This window comes from Lepisosteus platostomus, chromosome 6 (assembly GCF_059453375.1).
Source record: "Lepisosteus platostomus isolate fLepPlt1 chromosome 6, fLepPlt1.hap1, whole genome shotgun sequence".
NCBI classification, from domain to species: Eukaryota; Metazoa; Chordata; class Actinopteri; order Semionotiformes; family Lepisosteidae; genus Lepisosteus; species Lepisosteus platostomus.
Window position 1 is genome coordinate 54,611,601 of NC_142616.1, and position 23,230 is coordinate 54,634,830.

Consider the following 23,230-nt stretch of genomic DNA (forward strand, 5'->3'; position numbering starts at 1 on the left):
ATACTTTTTGATGGCATGGCTGTGTTTTAGGGCAGAAATGATGTTTAGGACAATTGTTGTTTCAGTGATATCTGCAGAATTATTTTCTTCCATTTTTAGCTGCACTGCATTGCTTAAAATGGGATTTTTGCCTAAAGTGCACTAAGGCAAAGGTTTGAAAAAAGCTTAAAATACCTTTCAAAATCTTACCTCTTTCATTGAGTGCACATGCATATTATCAAATAAAGCCCAGATTCTTGGGGTTTTGGTGATTCTTACACCAGTTAAGCCTGAAACCAAGCTCATTGAGATCAGCTTCCAAAACAACATCTCCAAAAGTAGAATTCTTGTCCAAATATAGAATTTTACTCTTGTTGGTACGTTCTCATTAGTTTGATGGGCTTGCTTAACCATTTGTGACCAATATTCTGTTTCAGGAAAGTATATTTTGCCCTCAATTGAGTGAAAAGGGTTGCATTAATTCTTGGAGGAAATTCTGAACCCTAACCCTAACTTGCAAACCCAGAGCTAGGGTTAGGGTTAGGATTCCTGCAAAACATAGATACTTTTTGATGGCATGGCTGTGTTTTAGGGCAGAAATGATGTTTAGGACAATTGTTGTTTCAGTGATATCTGCAGAATTATTTTCTTCCATTTTTAGCTGCACTGCATTGCTTAAAATTGGATTTTTGCCTAAAGTGCACTAAGGCAAAGGTTTGAAAAAAGCTTAAAATACCTTTCAAAATCTTACCTCTTTCATTGAGTGCACATGCATATTATCAAATAAAGCCCAGATTCTTGGGGTTTTGGTGATTCTTACACCAGTTAAGCCTGAAACCAAGCTCATTGAGATCAGCTTCCAAAACAACATCTCCAAAAGTAGAATTCTTGTCTAAATATAGAATTTTACTCTTGTTGCTACGTTCTCATTAGTTTGATGGGCTTGCTTAACCATTTGTGACCAATATTTTGTTTCAGGAAAGTATATTTTGCCCTCAATTGAGTGAAAAGGGTTGCATTAATTCTTGGAGGAAATTCTGAACCCTAACCCTAACTTGCAAACCCAGAGCTAGGGTTAGGGTTAGGATTCCTGCAAAACATAGATACTTTTTGATGGCATGGCTGTGTTTTAGGGCAGAAATGATGTTTAGGACAATTGTTGTTTCAGTGAAATCTGCAGATTTTTTTTCTTCCATTTTTAGCTGCACTGCATTGCTTAAAATTGGAATTTTGCCTAAAGTGCACTAAGGCAAAGGTTTGAAAAAAGCTTAAAATACCTTTCAAAATCTTACCTCTGGCATTTAGTGCACATGCATATTATCAAATAAAGCCCAGATTCTTGGGGTTTTGGTGATTCTTACACCAGTTAAGCCTGAAACCAAGCTCATTGAGATCAGCTTCCAAAACAACATCTCCAAAAGTAGAATACTTGTCCAAATATAGAATTTTACTCTTGTTGGTACGTTCTCATTGGTTTGATGGGCTTGCTTAACCATTTGTGACCAATATTTTGTTTCAGGAAAGTATATTTTGCCCTCAATTGAGTGAAAAGGGTTGCATTAATTCTTGGAGGAAATTCTGAACCCTAACCCTAACTTGCAAACCCAGAGCTAGGGTTAGGGTTAGGATTCCTGCAAAACATAGATACTTTTTGATGTCATGGCTGTGTTTTAGGGCAGAAATGATATTTAGGATAATTGTTGTTTCAGTGAAATCTGCAGAATTTTTTTCTTCCATTTTTAGCTGCACTGCATTGCTTAAAATTGGAATTTTGCCTAAAGTGCACTAAGGCAAAGGTTTGAAAAAAGCTTAAAATACCTTTCAAAATCTTACCTCTGGCATTGAGTGCACATGCATATTATCAAATAAAGCCCAGATTCTTGGGGTTTTGGTGATTCTTACACCAGTTAAGCCTGAAACCAAGCTCATTGAGATCACCTTCCAAAACAATTTATCCAATAGTAGAATTCTTGTCCAAATATAGAATTTTACTCTTGTTGGTACGTTCTCATTGGTTTGATGGGCTTGCTTAACCATTTGTGACCAATATTTTGTTTCAGGAAAGTATATTTTGCCCTCAATTGAGTGAAAAGGGTTGCATTAATTCTTGGAGGAAATTCTGAACCCTAACCCTAACTTGCAAACCCAGAGCTAGGGTTAGGGTTAGGATTCCTGCAAAACATAGATACTTTTTGATGGCATGGCTGTGTTTTAGGGCAGAAATGATGTTTAGGACAATTGTTGTTTCAGTGAAATCTGCAGATTTTTTTTCTTCCATTTTTAGCTGCACTGCATTGCTTAAAATTGGAATTTTGCCTAAAGTGCACTAAGGCAAAGGTTTGAAAAAAGCTTAAAATACCTTTCAAAATCTTACCTCTGGCATTTAGTGCACATGCATATTATCAAATAAAGCCCAGATTCTTGGGTTTTGGTGATTCTTACACCAGTTAAGCCTGAAACCAAGCTCATTGAGATCAGCTTCCAAAACAACATCTCCAAAAGTAGAATACTTGTCCAAATATAGAATTTTACTCTTGTTGGTACGTTCTCATTGGTTTGATGGGCTTGCTTAACCATTTGTGACCAATATTTTGTTTCAGGAAAGTATATTTTGCCCTCAATTGAGTGAAAAGGGTTGCATTAATTCTTGGAGGAAATTCTGAACCCTAACCCTAACTTGCAAACCCAGAGCTAGGGTTAGGGTTAGGATTCCTGCAAAACATAGATACTTTTTGATGGCATGGCTGTGTTTTAGGGCAGAAATGATATTTAGGATAATTGTTGTTTCAGTGAAATCTGCAGAATTTTTTTCTTCCATTTTTAGCTGCACTGCATTGCTTAAAATTGGAATTTTGCCTAAAGTGCACTAAGGCAAAGGTTTGAAAAAAGCTTAAAATACCTTTCAAAATCTTACCTCTGGCATTGAGTGCACATGCATATTATCAAATAAAGCCCAGATTCTTGGGGTTTTGGTGATTCTTACACCAGTTAAGCCTGAAACCAAGCTCATTGAGATCACCTTCCAAAACAATTTATCCAATAGTAGAATTCTTGTCCAAATATAGAATTTTACTCTTGTTGGTACGTTCTCATTGGTTTGATGGGCTTGCTTAACCATTTGTGACCAATATTTTGTTTCAGGAAAGTATATTTTGCCCTCAATTGAGTGAAAAGGGTTGCATTAATTCTTGGAGGAAATTCTGAACCCTAACCCTAACTTGCAAACCCAGAGCTAGGGTTAGGGTTAGGATTCCTGCAAAACATAGATACGTTTTGATGGCATAGCTGTGTTTTAGGGCAGAAATGATATTTAGGATAATTGTTGTTTCAGTGATATCTGCAGAATTATTTTCTTCCATTTTTAGCTGCACTGCATTGCTTAAAATTGGAATTTTGCCTAAAGTGCACTAAGGCAAAGGTTTGAAAAAAGCTTAAAATACCTTTCAAAATCTTACCTCTTTCATTGAGTGCACATGCATATTATCAAATAAAGCCCAGATTCTTGGGGTTTTGGTGATTCTTACACCAGTTAAGCCTGAAACCAAGCTCATTGAGATCAGCTTCCAAAACAACATCTCCAAAAGTAGAATACTTGTCCAAATATAGAATTTTACTCTTGTTGGTACGTTCTCATTGGTTTGATGGGCTTGCTTAACCATTTGTGACCAATATTTTGTTTCAGGAAAGTATATTTTGCCCTCAATTGAGTGAAAAGGGTTGCATTAATTCTTGGAGGAAATTCTGAACCCTAACCCTAACTTGCAAACCCAGAGCTAGGGTTAGGGTTAGGATTCCTGCAAAACATAGATACTTTTTGATGGCATAGCTGTGTTTTAGGGCAGAAATGATGTTTAGGACAATTGTTGTTTCAGTGATATCTGCAGAATTATTTTCTTCCATTTTTAGCTGCACTGCATTGCTTAAAATTGGAATTTTGCCTAAAGTGCACTAAGGCAAAGGTTTGAAAAAAGCTTAAAATACCTTTCAAAATCTTACCTCTTTCATTGAGTGCACATGCATATTATCAAATAAAGCCCAGATTCTTGGGGTTTTGGTGATTCTTACACCAGTTAAGCCTGAAACCAAGCTCATTGAGATCAGCTTCCAAAACAACATCTCCAAAAGTAGAATACTTGTCCAAATATAGAATTTTACTCTTGTTGGTACGTTCTCATTGGTTTGATGGGCTTGCTTAACCATTTGTGACCAATATTTTGTTTCAGGAAAGTATATTTTGCCCTCAATTGAGTGAAAAGGGTTGCATTAATTCTTGGAGGAAATTCTGAACCCTAACCCTAACTTGCAAACCCAGAGCTAGGGTTAGGGTTAGGATTCCTGCAAAACATAGATACTTTTTGATGGCATGGCTGTGTTTTAGGGCAGAAATGATGTTTAGGACAATTGTTGTTTCAGTGAAATCTGCAGAATTTTTTTCTTCCATTTTTAGCTGCACTGCATTGCTTAAAATTGGAATTTTGCCTAAAGTGCACTAAGGCAAAGGTTTGAAAAAAGCTTAAAATACCTTTCAAAATCTTACCTCTGGCATTTAGTGCACATGCATATTATCAAATAAAGCCCAGATTCTTGGGGTTTTGGTGATTCTTACACCAGTTAAGCCTGAAACCAAGCTCATTGAGATCAGCTTCCAAAACAACATCTCCAAAAGTAGAATACTTGTCCAAATATAGAATTTTTCTCTTGTTGGTACGTTCTCATTGGTTTGATGGGCTTGCTTAACCATTTGTGACCAATATTTTGTTTCAGGAAAGTATATTTTGCCCTCAATTGAGTGAAAAGGGTTGCATTAATTCTTGGAGGAAATTCCTGAACCCTAACCCTAACTTGCAAACCCAGAGCTAGGGTTAGGGTTAGGATTCCTGCAAAACATAGATACTTTTTGATGGCATGGCTGTGTTTTAGGGCAGAAATGATGTTTAGGACAATTGTTGTTTCAGTGATATCTGCAGAATTATTTTCTTCCATTTTTAGCTGCACTGCATTGCTTAAAATGGGATTTTTGCCTAAAGTGCACTAAGGCAAAGGTTTGAAAAAAGCTTAAAATACCTTTCAAAATCTTACCTCTTTCATTGAGTGCACATGCATATTATCAAATAAAGCCCAGATTCTTGGGGTTTTGGTGATTCTTACACCAGTTAAGCCTGAAACCAAGCTCATTGAGATAACCTTCCAAAACAATTTATCCAATAGTAGAATTCTTGTCCAAATATAGAATTTTACTCTTCTTGGTACGTTCTCATTAGTTTGATGGGCTTGCTTAACCATTTGTGACCAATATTTTGTTTCAGGAAAGTATATTTTGCCCTCAATTGAGTGAAAAGGGTTGCATTAATTCTTGGAGGAAATTCTGAACCCTAACCCTAACTTGCAAACCCAGAGCTAGGTTTAGGGTTAGGATTCCTGCAAAACATAGATACGTCTTGATGGCATAGCTGTGTTTTAGGGCAGAAATGATATTTAGGATAATTGTTGTTTCAGTGAAATCTGCAGAATTTTTTTCTTCCATTTTTAGCTGTACTGCATTGCTTAAAATTGGAATTTTGCCTAAAGTGCACTAAGGCAAAGGTTTGAAAAAAGCTTAAAATACCTTTCAAAATCTTACCTCTGGCATTGAGTGCACATGCATATTATCAAATAAAGCCCAGATTCTTGGGGTTTTGGTGATTCTTACACCAGTTAAGCCTGAAACCAAGCTCATTGAGATCACCTTCCAAAACAATTTATCCAAGAGTAGAATTCTTGTCCAAATATAGAATTTTACTCTTGTTGGTACGTTCTCATTGGTTTGATGGGCTTGCTTAACCATTTGTGACCAATATTTTGTTTCAGGAAAGTATATTTTGCCCTCAATTGAGTGAAAAGGGTTGCATTAATTCTTGGAGGAAATTCTGAACCCTAACCCTAACTTGCAAACCCAGAGCTAGGGTTAGGGTTAGGATTCCGGCAAAACATAGATACTTTTTGATGGCATGGCTGTGTTTTAGGGCAGAAATGATGTTTAGGACAATTGTTGTTTCAGTGATATCTGCAGAATTATTTTCTTCCATTTTTAGCTGCACTGCATTGCTTGAAATTGGATTTTTGCCTAAAGTGCACTAAGGCAAAGGTTTGAAAAAAGCTTAAAATACCTTTCAAAATCTTACCTCTTTCATTGAGTGCACATGCATATTATCAAATAAAGCCCAGATTCTTGGGGTTTTGGTGATTCTTACACCAGTTAAGCCTGAAACCAAGCTCATTGAGATAACCTTCCAAAACAATTTATCCAATAGTAGAATTCTTGTCCAAATATAGAATTTTACTCTTGCTGGTACGTTCTCATTAGTTTGATGGGCTTGCTTAACCATTTGTGACCAATATTTTGTTTCAGGAAAGTATATTTTGCCCTCAATTGAGTGAAAAGGGTTGCATTAATTCTTGGAGGAAATTCTGAACCGTAACCCTAACTTGCAAACCCAGAGCTAGGGTTAGGGTTAGGATTCCTGCAAAACATAGATACTGTACTTTTTGATGGCATGGCTGTGTTTTAGGGCAGAAATGATATTTAGGAAAAGTGTTGTTTCAATGATATCTGCAGAATTTTTATCTTCCATTTTTAGCTGCAGTGCATTGCTTAAAATTGGAATTTTGCCTAAAGTGCACTAAGGCAAAGGTTTGAAAAAAGCTTAAAATACCTTTCAAAATCACACTATTTTCATTGAGTGCACATGCATATTATCAAATAAAGCCCAGATTCTTGGGGTTTTGGTGATTCTTACACCAGTTAAGCCTGAAACCAAGCTCATTGAGATCACCTTCCAAAACAACATCTCCAAAAGTAGAATACTTGTCCAAATATAGAATTTTAGTCTTGTTGGTACGTTCTCATTAGTATGATGGGCTTGCTTAACCATTTGTGACCAATATTTTGTTTCAGGAAAGTATATTTTGCCCTCAATTGAGTGAAAAGGGTTGCATTAATTCTTGGAGGAAATTCTGAACCCTACCCTAACTTGCAAACCCAGAGCTAGGGTTAGGGTTAGGATTCCTGCAAAACATAGATACTTTTTAGTGGCATGGCTGTGTTTTAGGGCAGAAATGATATTTAGGAAAAGTGTTGTTTCAATGATATCTGCAGAATTTTTTTCTTCCATTTTTAGCTGTACTGCATTGCTTAAAATTGGAATTTTGCCTAAAGTGCACTAAGGCAAAGGTTTGAAAAAAGCTTAAAATACCTTTCAAAATCTTACCTCTAGCATTGAGTGCACATGCATATTATCAAATAAAGCCCAGATTCTTGGGGTTTTGGTGATTCTTACACCAGTTAAGCCTGAAACCAAGCTCATTGAGATCACCTTCCAAAACAACATCTCCAAAAGTAGAATACTTGTCCAAATATAGAATTTTACTCTTGTTGGTACGTTCTCATTAGTATGATGGGCTTGCTTAACCATTTGTGACCAATATTTTGTTTCAGGAAAGTATATTTTGCCCTCAATTGAGTGAAAAGGGTTCCATTAATTCTTGGAGGAAATTCTGAACCGTAACCCTAACTTGCAAACCCAGAGCTAGGGTTAGGGTTAGGATTCCTGCAAAACATAGATACGTCTTGATGGCATAGCTGTGTTTTAGGGCAGAAATGATATTTAGGATAATTGTTGTTTCAGTGAAATCTGCAGAATTTTTTTCTTCCATTTTTAGCTGCACTGCATTGCTTAAAATTGGAATTTTGCCTAAAGTGCACTAAGGCAAAGGTTTGAAAAAAGCTTAAAATACCTTTCAAAATCTTTCCTCTGGCATTGAGTGCACATGCATATTATCAAATAAAGCCCAGATTCTTGGGGTTTTGGTGATTCTTACACCAGTTAAGCCTGAAACCAAGCTCATTGAGATCACCTTCCAAAACAATTTATCCAAGAGTAGAATTCTTGTCCAAATATAGAATTTTACTCTTGTTGGTACGTTCTCATTGGTTTGATGGGCTTGCTTAACCATTTGTGACCAATATTTTGTTTCAGGAAAGTATATTTTGCCCTCAATTTAGTGAAAAGGGTTGCATTAATTCTTGGAGGAAATTCTGAACCCTAACCCTAACTTGCAAAGCCAGAGCTAGGGTTAGGGTTAGGATTCCTGCAAAACATAGATACTGTACTTTTTGATGGCATGGCTGTGTTTTAGGGCAGAAATGATATTTAGGAAAAGTGTTGTTTCAATGATATCTGCAGAATTTTTATCTTCCATTTTTAGCTGCAGTGCATTGCTTAAAATTGGAATTTTGCCTAAAGTGCACTAAGGCAAAGGTTTGAAAAAAGCTTAAAATACCTTTCAAAATCACACTATTTTCATTGAGTGCACATGCATATTATCAAATAAAGCCCAGATTCTTGGGGTTTTGGTGATTCTTACACCAGTTAAGCCTGAAACCAAGCTCATTGAGATCACCTTCCAAAACAACATCTCCAAAAGTAGAATACTTGTCCAAATATAGAATTTTACTCTTGTTGGTACGTTCTCATTAGTATGATGGGCTTGCTTAACCATTTGTGACCAATATTTTGTTTCAGGAAAGTATATTTTGCCCTCAATTGAGTGAAAAGGGTTGCATTAATTCTTGGAGGAAATTCTGAACCCTACCCTAACTTGCAAACCCAGAGCTAGGGTTAGGGTTAGGATTCCTGCAAAACATAGATACTTTTTAATGGCATGGCTGTGTTTTAGGGCAGAAATGATATTTAGGACAATTGTTGTTTCAATGATAACTGCCGAAGTTTTTTCTTCCATTTTTAGCTGCACTGCATTGCTTAAAATTGGAATTTTGCCTAAAGTGCACTAAGGCAAAGGTTTGAAAAAAGCTTAAAATACCTTTCAAAATCTTACCTCTGGCATTGAGTGCACATGCATATTATCAAATAAAGCCCAGATTCTTGGGGTTTTGGTGATTCTTACACCAGTTAAGCCTGAAACCAAGCTCATTGAGATCACCTTCCAAAACAACATCTCCAAAAGTAGAATACTTGTCCAAATATAGAATTTTACTCTTCTTGGTACGTTCTCATTAGTTTGATGGGCTTGCTAAACCATTTGTGACCAATATTTTGTTTCAGGAAAATATATTTTGCCCTCAATTGAGTGAAAAGGGTTGCATTAATTCTTGGAGGAAATTCTGAACCCTTACCCTAACTTGCAAACCCAGAGCTAGGGTTAGGGTTAGGATTCCTGCAAAACATAGATACTGTACTTTTTGATGGCATGGCTGTGTTTTAGGGCAGAAATGATATTTAGGAAAAGTGTTGTTTCAATGAAATCTGCAGAATTTTTATCTTCCATTTTTAGCTGCAGTGCATTGCTTAAAATTGGAATTTTGCCTAAAGTGCACTAAGGCAAAGGTTTGAAAAAAGCTTAAAATACCTTTCAAAATCACACCATTTTCATTGAGTGCACATGCATATTATCAAATAAAGCCCAGATTCTTGAGGTTTTGGTGATTCTTACACCAGTTAAGCCTGAAACCAAGCTCATTGAGATCACCTTCCAAAACAACATCTCCAAAAGTAGAATACTTGTCCAAATATAGAATTTTACTCTTGTTGGTACGTTCTCAGTAGTATGATGGGCTTGCTTAACCATTTGTGACCAATATTTTGTTTCAGGAAAGTATATTTTGCCCTCAATTGAGTGAAAAGGGTTGCATTAATTCTTGGAGGAAATTCTGAACCCTACCCTAACTTGCAAACCCAGAGCTAGGGTTAGGGTTAGGATTCCTGCAAAACATAGATACTTTTTAATGGCATGGCTGTGTTTTAGGGCAGAAATGATATTTAGGAAAAGTATTGTTTCAATGATATCTGCAGAATTTTTATCTTCCATTTTTAGCTGCACTGCATTGCTTAAAATTGGAATTTTGCCAAAAGTGCACTAAGGCAAAGGTTTGAAAAAAGCTTAAAATACCTTTCAAAATCTTACCTCTGGCATTGAGTGCACATGCATATTATCAAATAAAGCCCAGATTCTTGGGGTTTTGGTGATTCTTACACCAGTTAAGCCTGAAACCAAGCTCATTGAGATAACCTTCCAAAACAATTTATCCAATAGTAGAATTCTTGTCCAAAAATAGAATTTTACTCTTGCTGGTACGTTCTCATTAGTTTGATGGGCTTGCTTAACCATTTGTGACCAATATTTTGTTTCAGGAAAGTATATTTTGCCCTCAATTGAGTGAAAAGGGTTGCATTAATTCTTGGAGGAAATTCTGAACCCTAACCCTAACTTGCAAACCCAGAGCTAGGGTTAGGGTTAGGATTCCTGCAAAACATAGATACTTTTTGATGGCATAGCTGTATTTAAGACCAGAAATGATATTTAGGACAATTGTTGTTTCAATGATAACTGCCGAAGTTTTTTCTTCCATTTTTAGCTGCACTGCATTGCTTAAAATTGGAATTTTGCCTAAAGTGCACTAAGGCAAAGGTTTGAAAAAAGCTTAAAATACCTTTCAAAATCTTACCTCTGGCATTGAGTGCACATGCATATTATCAAATAAAGCCCAGATTCTTGGGGTTTTGGTGATTCTTACACCAGTTAAGCCTGAAACCAAGCTCATTGAGATCACCTTCCAAAACAATATTTCCGATAGTAGAATACTTGTCCAAATGTAGAATTTTACTCTTGTTGGTCCGTTCTCATTAGTTTGGTGGGCTTGCTTAACCATTTGTGACCAATATTTTGTTTCAGGAAAGTATATTTTGCCCTCAATTGAGTGAAAAGGGTTGCATTAATTCTTGGAGGAAATTCTGAACCGTAACCCTAACTTGCAAACCCAGAGCTAGGGTTAGGGTTAGGATTCCTGCAAAACATAGATACGTTTTGATGGCATAGCTGTGTTTTAGGGCAGAAATGATATTTAGGATAATTGTTGTTTCAGTGAAATCTGCAGAATTTTTTTTTTCCATTTTTAGCTGCACTGCATTGCTTAAAATTGGAATTTTGCCTAAAGTGCACTAAGGCAAAGGTTTGAAAAAAGCTTAAAATACCTTTTAAAATCTTACCTCTGGCATTGAGTGCACATGCATATTATCAAATAAAGCCCAGATTCTTGGGGTTTTGGTGATTCTTACACCAGTTAAGCCTGAAACCAAGCTCATTAAGATCAGCTTCCAAAACAACATCTCCAAAAGTAGAATACTTGTCCAAATATAGAATTTTACTCTTGTTGGTACGTTCTCATTAGTTTGATGGGCTTGCTTAACCATTTGTGACCAATATTTTGTTTCAGGAAAGTATATTTTGCCCTCAATTGAGTGAAAAGGGTTGCATTAATTCTTGGAGGAAATTCTGAACCCTAACCCTAACTTGCAAACCCAGAGCTAGGGTTAGGGTTAGGATTCCTGCAAAACATAGGTACTTTTTGATGGCATGGCTGTGTTTTAGGGCAGAAATGATGTTTAGGACAATTGTTGTTTCACTGATATCTGCAGAATTATTTTCTTCCATTTTTAGCTGCACTGCATTGCTTAAAATTGGATTTTTGCCTAAAGTGCACTAAGGCAAAGGTTTGAAAAAAGCTTCAAATACCTTTCAAAATCTTACCTCTGGCATTGAGTGCACATGCATATTATCAAATAAAGCCCAGATTCTTGGGGTTTTGGTGATTCTTACACCAGTTAAGCCTGAAACCAAGCTCATTGAGATCACCTTCCAAAACAACATCTCCAATACTAGATTACTTTGTCCAAATATAGAATTTTACTCTTGCTGGTACGTTCTCATTAGTGTGGTGGGCTTGCTTAACCGCTTGTGACCAATATTTTGTTTCAGGACAGTATAATTTGCCCTCAATTGAGTGAAAAGGGTTGCATTAATTCTTGGAGGAAATTCTGAACCCTAACCCTAACTTTAAACCCAGAGCTAGGGTTAAGGGTAGGATTCCTGCAAAACATAGATACTTTTTGATGGCATGGCTGTGTTTTAGGGCAGAAATGATATTTAGGAAAAGAGTTGTTTCAATGATATCTGCAGAATTGTTTTCTTCCATTTTTAGCTGCACTGCATTGCTTAAAATTGGAATTTTGCCTAAAGTGTACTAAGGCAAAGGTTTGAAAAAAGCTTAAAATACCTTTCAAAATCTTACCTGTGGCATTGAGTGCACATGCATATTATCAAATAAAGCCCAGATTCTTGGGGTTTGGTGATTCTTACACCAGTTAAGCCTGAAACCAAGCTCATTGAGATCACCCTCCAAAACAACATCTCCAATAGTAGATTACTTGTCCAAATATAGAATTTTACTGTTGTTGGTATGTTCTCATTAGTTTGGTGGGCTTGCTTAACCATTTGTGACCAATATTTTGTTTCAGTGATGTATATGTTGCCCTCAATTGAGTGAAAAGGGTTGCATTAATTCTTGGAGGAAATTCTGAACCCTAACCCTAAGTTGCAAACCCATAGCTAGGGTTAGGGTTAGGATTCCCACAAAACATAGACAGTTTTTGATGGTATAGCTGTGTTTTAGTAAAGTTATGATAGTTAGGATAACAGTTATTAAAATGTTTTTTAAATGTTTTGTTCTGATATATTTGGCTATATGCTGTACAATTTATTTCCCCAAAAGAGAATGTTGTGTAAATAGCATTGAATGCACTGGAATTTAAGAAATAAATATCACATTTTTTTAGATATTTCTGAGTCTCCCACCAGTTAAGCATGAACCCATTCTCATTCAGGACTCCATTCAACACAAGATATCCATTAACAGAATATTTGTCAAAATTACTGTGTCTATTTTTGATACATTCTCTTTGTTTTGCAGAGGTTTCTTAATTGTTTCAGACTGATATTTTGATCAAATGAAGTCAGTTTTCCAATCAAATGAATGGAAGATTGTGGAAAAAACACCCTTTACCCTAACCCTAACATAACCCAAAGCCTTAGCTAGGGTTAGGGTTATGATTCCCACAAGACATAGACAATGTTTGATGGCATGGCTGTGTTTAGTATAGAAAATATATGTAGGAAAACAGTTTTTCAGTGTTTTCTAAACATTTTTTCCGACATACATTAAAATGCCATATTGTGTGTGCAGTAGCGAAATGGAAAGCAATTTAGAGATTGTATTTATGTGCTCTCAGTGGTATTCTATGTTATTAAACTATAACGTTATAGGAACACAGAATATTTCCTTTTTAGAGGTTAAATTTAAACGTTCCAAATTAATGATAAGAATCTATATTGTACTGGAGTTGTATTCCTGAAGCTGTTTTCATTTACTTCTAAATACTAAGTCATTTTGTAATTTCAAGGGATTGTGCTCTACTGAAATTAAGACAAAGAAGATAACCTCCATTCAATTCTAAAATGATATTTTGAAAGTCTACTGTCACAGAAAATGCTACATGAATAGCTTTTTTTGTTTTACAGATTTGTTTGTAAAACTATAGGGTAAAAAAGATCGGTCAAGCTTGCATTATACATTATATCGTGCTTATTACTGTATTTGTTTTTTTAAGCCTGTTACAAAATAAAGCACTGTATTTTTCAGTGCTTTCAGACTAAATTGGTATAAAGTACAGTAATGGAATATAAAATATCATGTAAACTTCATAAGAATGTAGGTAATTGTAGGTTAGAAATCAAGTGTTTTTGTGAGGGACTGTTACAGGCAGGCCATAAAAGCTCTAATTAGGGGCTGTTGTACTCCAGACTTGAGCAGAAGGCCTCTGCACTGCACTTGAGCTGACTAGTCCAGCATGCTCAGGTACCGTAACTCTCAAGCCGAAACTGTAATACTTAATATTTGCAAGTTGAGAGGTTTCTTTAATTATTTACAGGGTTCTCCCTTTGCAGAGAAAACTTGGAAAGAGCAGATGTGACAAAGTCTTATTAGTTCTCACCTTAATCCATTCTTCTATTCTCCCTTGCTGAGGTAGACAAATCTGGCCCTGCCCTTGCCTGGACCTCCTCCTTCCTTCCCAGCTGCATATACCAACATTCCTGCAATACCCGGCTCTCTGCCCCTTAACTTCTCAGTGAAAAATATAATTGAGCCTGTGATTGAAATTCTGAATAGAATTAGAGCACTGATTAACAAAAGCTCCAGGATTATGACCAAGAAGCCCAGAGGGATGATTATACTGTAACCAGTGACTCACAGGCAGGCACATAATGTCTGAGGGTAATGTCACCTCGACAACCCCAGAAAAACTATTTGTATACTGACATAGTCCCTGAAGTTTTTAAAACCAAAGGCCCAGTGATTACAAACTATGGCAGATGAGTGACAAAAAATAGACAAAGCTATTTCTCACAAGTGGGTTATCACCAGTGGTTTGTTCCCAGTTTCTTTTTCTCAATGGCTGTATCACTGGCAGTACCAACAAGAGCCAGAGTCTCTAATGTGGGCTAGTTAAATTTCAAACCTTCCAAGCCAACAGCACCTTCAGAATCCTGGGAAGTTTCTAGTTCCGTTTAGACTGAAAAATAATTATTTTGCAGTCCAGTGCTTTGGACATAGAGCTGGAAACTGATTTCACAACTGATGAGGAGGAGGAGTGTTGTTCCTTTGTCAGAAGTTACTCACCATGGAGTACAGATCTGCTATACTGGAAGGTGAATGTGTGACAATCAAATGGGCTGGGAAGAGAGTTTACCCTTGTGATGGACTACTCCTCCCTTAGATGATCAAGGGTAAACAAAGAATGAACGACCCGGGTTAAAACATCGTTCTTAGTCATACAGCCCTTTTACGTTACTTTATTGAGCATCAGTCAGGCTCAAAACATGGCAATGCTGATAAGCCATCTCAAGCTCACAGCCTCTCGGCACACTCTGCTCCACCTGGTAGGTTTGAGCTAAGGGGGAATGTGGGATGAAACACGTGCAATTCATGATGAGTCTTGGGAGGGAATATGTGTGACTGGAATGTCAGAATACTGTTTGCACATTAAACTGTGCACATTAAATTAAGCTGCAATATCTACAATTTCTCCAGCAGGGGTCTGCAAAGGACCAAACCCAGGAATATGACTGTGATAAGTTGTAAGTGGGAAAAAGGAAAACGGGTGGAACTGGTAACCTGTCCCTGCTTAAAAAGCCAGGGCTCCCCATAGTTAGTTTGTCATAAAGTAAACTCAGTCTAGGGCTGTTGAGCAGTGTATTTACTGTTGAAAGGTTTACATTTGTTTTTGCTGTAAATAATACATACTGTATGGAGCTGAAGGACAGAATTGACAACACAGTGAAGTGTCTGCCTTTGTGCTATGGGGCAGCTTTGAGATCGAGCACTGTGACCCCATATGCATTTAGTGTGCAAAATAAATACTGTATGTACTGCATACCTCTGTCCCATTTTTTAACTGTTTCTTCCGATTCAGGGTCTCAGGGAAGCCGGAACCTGTCCCTGCTTTAACAGGCACAAGGCAGGGTATACACTGAACTGGACACCAGTTCATCACGGGACAGACAGACACAAACACAAAGACAGACATGCACACACTAACATCAAGGCCTACTTCCCTAGAAGCCAATTAATCTACTACTATGTTTTTGGAATTTGGGAGGAAACCCACAAGAACACAGGGAAGACATATAAACTCCACGAATATAGCACTCCAGGTTTGGAATTTAACCTAGGGCCCCAGCATTCCAAGGCAGCAATGCTAACCAATTGCGTCTACGTGCCACCTGCTATGTTTCACCTGTTTGGTTAAATTATTGGTTATTGTATGAAGGCATTCCTTGTTCAGCTTTTGTAACAAACTGATCGGGACAAATATTAAATGTGATAATGCACGTCCTGCTGCAAAGTCACCTGACAGGAATCTCACCTCTTCTCTTCCCAAAGGTAGCAGGGTCTGGGCCAGTGAAAAAAACATTGTTATTTGCTTCTGTGACCTCTGTTTCCTAATACATTACTTAACCGCAGGAGTGTGGGAGATTGATTTAGTTTTCAATATAGAGAGAATGCAGAAGCATTAACAATTTAAGAATATCCACAGCAGGATTGATATTTAACCCTAGAAAACACAGTTTGCTGCTTTATTTCTTCAGAGGAATCTGTACTACAAACTTAAGCACAGAGCTGTTATTTTGTGTGCATGCCATGTGCATGTGCTGAGTAGCTGTATTAAATTAAGTCAATTGTTCTGTTATAGAACACAAACCATCGTCCTGAGGGAACTTACATATTGTTGTTTATACTGTATGTTTATAATTTTTTTATTGCACATACTCTCAGGACAGATAATAATAGACAATTAATATGTGTAATGGTCTATTAATTAATCTGTATCCATTTTGAGACAATTAAATACAAAATAAAATGTTATTACGTACACATATATATTTTATTAATCCTTTCAGTAAATAATAACTACCTGCAAGTAAAAAAAAACAGAGAGCCATGTGAGCTTTTGTTTTCCTTTCCACCAAAATTCTCAATTTTTAATTACACCAAAAACTAGCCTAAATAGTCCTGATTAACTTGATCTCTGTCTACTGGTTAAATATCCTCATAAACCCTAAATGATTGGGGCTTTCCATGATAAGGACATCTTGTATTTCACAGATTTTACATACAGTATATCGTATTTCTCTAAAAGTCATGAAGAACAGAGAATAAAATAGCAAATGTTTTCCAATGAGTGGGTTATCACCAGTGTTTTGCTCCCAGTTTTTCCTCCATGGCTGTACCACTGACAGTATCTACAAGAGGCAGAGTTTCTAATGTGGACTGAAGCAGCCAGCAGCACCTTCAGAGCCCTGGGGAGAGAGTTTCTAGTTGAGTCAAAAAGATTTATTTTGCAGTCCAGTGCTTCAGACATAGCTGGCAGCTGTGATTTCATAACTGATGATGATGAGGACCGCTGTTCCTTTGTCTGAAGTTACTCGCCATGGAGCACAGATGTGCTATTGTGGAAAGGGAGAAGGTGACTATCACATGAGCCATTGACATTTTATAGTGCAATCTGTTGGGAAGGGAGTTTGCTCTTGTGATGGATTACTCCTCCCTCAGATGATTGAGAGTAAACAAAAGAGTGGAGCACCCAGGTAAAAAGGTGGCTCTTCTCCTGCATTCCTTTCACTTTATAACAACAGCAAAAGTCAGGCTCAAAACATGGCAAAGCCATAAAAAAGGAAAACAAAAATGTCAATTCATATGCACATATTTTTGTAGGTATGTATTTATGTGATATTATTTTATACAATTGGGTCCTATAGTTGAGAAAAGAGGATACAGCTGCGAGGAAATGTAGCGTGTTTAAAAACTATTACCTAGATTGAATACTATAATTGTTCGTGCTGTGCTTGCAGTCTTCCTCAGGGTTCAGCCATAGATGAACCACTCAAGAAAATAAAGCTTTCTGGGATTTCATTTTTAAAGGGGGGTTTCCTTTTTAGGTTTTAGAATTCTAGCTGTTTTAATTCAATTTACCCTTAACTGCTATTAATAAAAATGTTGGGAATACTGTAAATACATTTCCTATTTTATCTGTTCCAATAGTACATGCAACTGAATCAGGCCTTCTTTAAACCAAATACAGAATTAAAACATACAGGTAATTCAAGGTTAACTCTACTATCCATTGCAAAGTAGAGTTAATGTGAGAAACTGCATTTGACAGAACAGTGAACCTCATACTTTTCTGAGAGTCTGGCGCTAAACAATATATGAGCCAAATTTATACAGTATTTTAACAGCCTTCGTGTAAGAAAAAGGAGCAGGTGGTTTCACATAATACCCAGTTTCTAAGTATGGTGATGGTGGTTTGCTATTTGAGGTGCGATATTGCAGTATTTTTTGTGTTATTATTATTCTTCCACATTCTATTGAGCACTGTCACATTTAACCCACAGTTAAAAAAGACAAAATGACAGCACTGGACAGCACAGGTTGTTTTTGGCTTTCTTCTATCTCATTTGTGATTAACAAAACACCTGATTTGTATTAGGTATTTAAAATTAATTCAATTTAAAATTGGATGTACATTTTTCTCATATTATTTTTTCACTCCAGATACTACTGCAGCTGTCTAACTGTAAGTCAATTAAGTGTATTGCATTTCAATAAAGGTATATTAAGAAAAAAACTTCAGTGGACGGTTTTTGCTCACTGGTAACATTACTGAGACTGAGAGTCTGTGAAAATATTATTCATATTTGCTCAGAGCTGTGCAAGGTAGAATGCCAGTTTAATTCATATTCAGTCTCTATCGATAGTAAATCTTATCAAGACAGCTGTTTTATGTTGTGTACATGTATTTTCTAAATTAAATTTACTCAAGAGAGACTTGTGAGTCATATGGTTTTGGCAATTTAAAGGTTCTGAGTCTACTACACCATCTGAATGAAACAGAGGGCTTGTTATATCAAAGTGTACCTTTTCTATACAAAAAAGTATAGTATAAGAATACTGTATATATAAAATGTATATATTATTTATATATACTGTATATGTTTCTGCTCTAAAATTACAAATTGCAGAAATTATTTTTTAGAGAAAAATCACATTAAGGAAAAATATAAATCAATTAGACATTGATGAGTAAGTACTACTGGAGTGTTTGGGGTTTTGAAAGATAAAGTGTACTTTTAAAACTGCTCTTAAACTTGGAAACGAACTACAAGAATGGAAAGATGCAAGAAGCAAAAGACGAGAGCCAAAATAATTAGAACTGGATTTTTGGGGGGATAAATGTTTCTGTGCAGCATTAGCTATCAATTGAGCTTGACACTGCATTCTTCATCAAATTATAAGTGCATGGCTAGTGAACTCTGGCCATATGTGGAAATGAGTTACAGAGAACTGCCATCACAAACATCTTGCACAAACGAGGAGGAATCCCTCCTTCTCCTACTTTGTTACCTGTAAAAAATAAAATAAACCCTCATTTTCAGCCCCTTTTTCTCTCCCTGCAGACTTTAAGCTCTGTGGATCCAGCTGTTTGTGGTTTCATGAAGGGAAACTTGAGATCCTAATTGCTTCTGAACAGACGTCCATCAAAAATTCCATCATGTTTGTTTATGAGCTGTTTATTCCTAACAGCAAGTGAGTGTATTAAACAAGTGATGAGGTTTAGAGTTTAACACCCTTCTGTTAACACTGTCTGGATTGCAAGGATGTGAATTAGGCCTTTATCAAATAAACTAGGAAAGTCTACTGCCAGGTGTCAAGATATGACTCATACTTACAGTGTAACGCTTTCCCTGAAACTAATGAATAACAGCATTTTAAAGGGCTCTTTTGTTTTCTTCTCTTCAACTAAGAACTATGGTGTATATAATGTATTCAAAGGACACACAATTATTTTTTTAAGTTTATCAGATATATGTTAGATGTGTATTTTAAGTTCAGTAATTGCAATTGCAGTCAAACAATCAAATTTTACTCTATGGAGCTTAATCAAAAAATTAAATAAAACATATAGAACCTGAATTATAGACTACTTATCTCACACCATCCTATTTCCAAGTCTAGGCTCCAATTGTCTCACATAAGTAAAATATTTCTTAACTGACACCCATTTAAAGGTTAGAATAATTCAGAGAAACCTGAAACCATAGAGTTACTGGAGTTACATATTTAATCTGATTATCAATTTAATTTTTTGCAAATGAAAGCTTTTTTTAAATGGAATAACGTAAAGATGTTGCCAAAATATTCCAACTAAAACCAGAGTTTCAGCAGTTTCAATTTGAATAATCTGGAAATAATATCACAGGATAATATCACAGGATAACTAATGACATGATATTTTCAAACCTGCCATCCTTCAGAAAAGACATTAAACCAAGTCATGACTACTTGTTTCCGAGGCACTTTTCATAACGGGAGGGGTTTTAATCCCATGGTACAATTCCCCCTTGGGTTGCATTATCTGGCCTCTCTAAATTTCTGCCTTAACTCAATTTTTTTGAGAAATTCAAACAATTTCTTAGTTCCCCCATAGTGAGTTGTGTAAGTTGTGTACTTGGGCTGCTGGCGTGAAATTGCTACCACACATCACCCAGGTGCTGCTCTTCCCCACAGCACAGTGGAGAATGGAGTGTGTTCCTTCTTATTCCTGAAATACCCTGGGATCCTTTGGGATGAAAAGTGTATAAAATGCAAACTATTACCATTATATGTATAATAATGTAGAGGGAAGGGATATATTAACTGGGAGCTAATGGAGGTACAGGTGAAAGCAGATTTGGGAACTACAGGCTCCAGAATTCTTAGTGCTCAAGAGGGAAAAATAGTCTGAGCTAAATGGACACACCTGTGCAGAAGCACTCAGCACAGAAGCACTCAGCACAGGTACAGTATAAAAGACTGAGTTGAGGGATGGTTGTTTAGGTGTGGGCTTGGTGGAGTCAGAACCAAGGCCTAAAATTAAACTGACTGAAGTAACTATAGGAACTGCTTTTGTCTGGAGGAGACCCAGACCTGGGTATAGACTTAAGCTTGCAAAATACCCTGATTTACAGCAAAGTCCCCATTTGTTTTCTTTTGATTTATGTGTGCTAGATAGTCTTGCTTTCCATCTTCTACTAGGAAGTAAGACAGAGCTCTAAAGACATAGCTAGGAATTTGTGTAATACTCACAGAATGCTGGATAACCCAGCCTGTTTTTTCATTACTTACTTTATGTATTGTATTCATTTCACAATTAAACTATTCCCTGACACATATTATAACCCTACACCCTGGCCCTGCCCCTCAATGTATCATATAAAGAAAGGTGATGAAAAGACTCTGGGAGACAGAAATGCATGCTTTGCCATGGTATGAAAGTCAATATTGCCAATCATGAGCTTCTTTATTTTTTTTTTACCTGTTTTAGAACAGAGGCTGGTTTTTCAATTTTGTGTGAGTCGTAGCCTGATGGAAAGCAGCCATGCTGAGTGATATATTACTTCTCATAATAAAATGTTCACAAGCACTTATGAAAGATTAGCAATATGAATCTGTTCAATATTTCTGTGGTGTATCACTCTACAGGCTTACTTTATCTTACTTTTTTGTATCATGCTTTACTATAGCTCTGTATTCTTTGCCACACCTTTGCATTGTTTTTGGTACACTATATTTTTCTGTGATTTTAACATGGTGTTTCTGAATAAGCTTATAATTGAAGGAAGGTCCATTAACATTTGATGTCAATTTTGTTTTTGTGAATCGGTCCATTTCATTTGGCACATACCTGTAATTTCCACTCACTTCATGAACAGCCCCACTCTATGTGCCACTAATGTTTGTACTAAGTGTTGCTTGATTGAGTGTACAATAATTGTATATTCTTTATATTACAGTTACATTAGTCCATGGAGCTTATGACCTCTATCATTAATAGTTTACTCTGGACCAGCCTGAAAAACACCCAGCTTCTAACTGCAAGTATTGCACAAGTGTCTGAAGGTTACAGGTAACATTATGCTATTGGCAAATACCATGAAAGTTTTTGTTTCTTAATGAAATGTCATGATTAGCAATTTTACCTGCCCAGCATTCAAAGTTCTTTTTTCTCCTTTTTGATTTGTTTCAAGTCACTATTAGTGTAACACACTATCTTTCACATGTCTTGGAAGTGCCTGCATGTGAATGTCTTTTGGAGACAGTTTGGTCTATCACAACAGCAGCAGTGGGTCTGGTTGGGTGGCCTCACTGTGGCTAAAAAGATTATTTTCATTGTGATTCACTGCATTCTTTTCCTTGGCATAAATGGGTCTTGGCCTTTCTTGACATTTACATGTCTGCAATTCTTCTTTTGTATGATTTCAGCAGGAGATTCAGAGGACTGTATCACTAATACTGGGGGAATGTTTTTCCACTTTCCGTATTTATTGTAGTTTGTAATTTGGTTTGTCTTGAAATGTTTACATTTTAGATTATTTCTAACATCAAAGGACACTTATTTCATACAACTATGGAACGAATAAACATATGCTTGTGTCCTTTTGTCACAAATTTGTCACAAATCTGATTTTTATAAATATCTGATGCAGGTTTTGTGACCCTTTGTAACTGGCCCTTTGTATTGGAGTCCTACAGTAACTAGCACAAGAGATGTCTTGTGTTCTGCCCAAAGCATCCAGAACTAGTTATGGGTGTTGCAACCCTTACCAGACAAATTACTTTCTCATAATGAATAAATCTATTTTTCACTCTATGAAAACAATGCATAACAGTTCCTAAATGACAAAAGATCTGTCTTTAATCTCAATGTTAAATTGAAAGTGAGATATAGGAACAAACTCCCACCTTTCTGTGTAAGACTCTAATGCTGTTATTATAAAGATCAGCATGATATAATATTCATTTAATGGCTCAATTCCCTTAATGTCCCATGGAAGCTATTTTTTGCTGCAGTAACGCCTGCAGTACTTTGTTTTGCTGCATTGTTGTCATGTAAACATACTGTAGTAAAGTGTGATTTATCTATTTACCACAGATGTGATGTGTCCTTGTGTGCCTACTAATGTTCATCGACTCCTCCACTATTAACTATTTTGGTTAGAAATTTTATCCAACTCAAGGCATTCAAGAAAATTAACACAGTATTATGATCTGAAATAATCTATAGTGCTTTGTTACAGAGTAGGATTGGCTTTAATGCCTCTCATGCTTAATTAGACAGAATACAGATAAATACGTGTTGGTTTTGAAAGGCAAGACTGTAAAGTGCCCAGGCGGGCTGGGATAATTATGTGAGGGAAACTGGATACTATTTCACTTCAAGTGCGTATTAAGCTTGCACTTCTACATGTTCATTTCACAATAGTGATGGATTTAGATAATCATTTTAATGGGATGCTTAGCAATACTCACTGTAATATTTAACTCTTCTACTGTCTGAGGTTTGTGCTACTACTTCACACCATCTTAACCGAGCTGTAATATTCTCAGAACAACAAGCATACACATGAAGGACTTTACCATTTATTTGCTGGAGTTTACGGAGTTGTCTTACTCCGAAAGCCTGCTTTTTCTACTGCTTCTGAAAGAAAACACAACCAGTCTTTCTGAAGCTGAGTACAAGAACAATGTGGTATATTAAATCTGCCAAGCTGGCATGCAGTACAATAACTGGTCCAGCAGAACCCATTCAATTACTTTTTTAACTGCTTTGTTACATAACCGATAATAATCATTATTACTCTTGTGTATACACACAAAGTAATAGCTCAAAATGTATAAAGTGGCATTTGAAGAAGTTTCATAATTTTAACAGTTTGCAAGTAGGCAATAGTTTGAAGAATTCTAAAAGTACAGTAAATGCTC

General features: G+C 36.4%; 1 protein-coding gene across 1 annotated transcript in view; it reads left to right on the forward strand.

Moving 5' to 3' along the window:
- LOC148661900 (uncharacterized) overlaps window positions 1–16,910 on the forward strand; it is a 58,194-nt gene extending 41,284 nt beyond the window's left edge. Inside the window, exon 3 of the mRNA XM_088633783.1 lies at window positions 16,851–16,910. Within this exon, the coding sequence (XP_088489909.1) occupies window positions 16,851–16,910 (60 nt within the window). The remainder of the gene's footprint in view (window positions 1–16,850) is intronic.
- The last annotated feature ends 6,320 nt before the right edge of the window (window positions 16,911–23,230 follow it).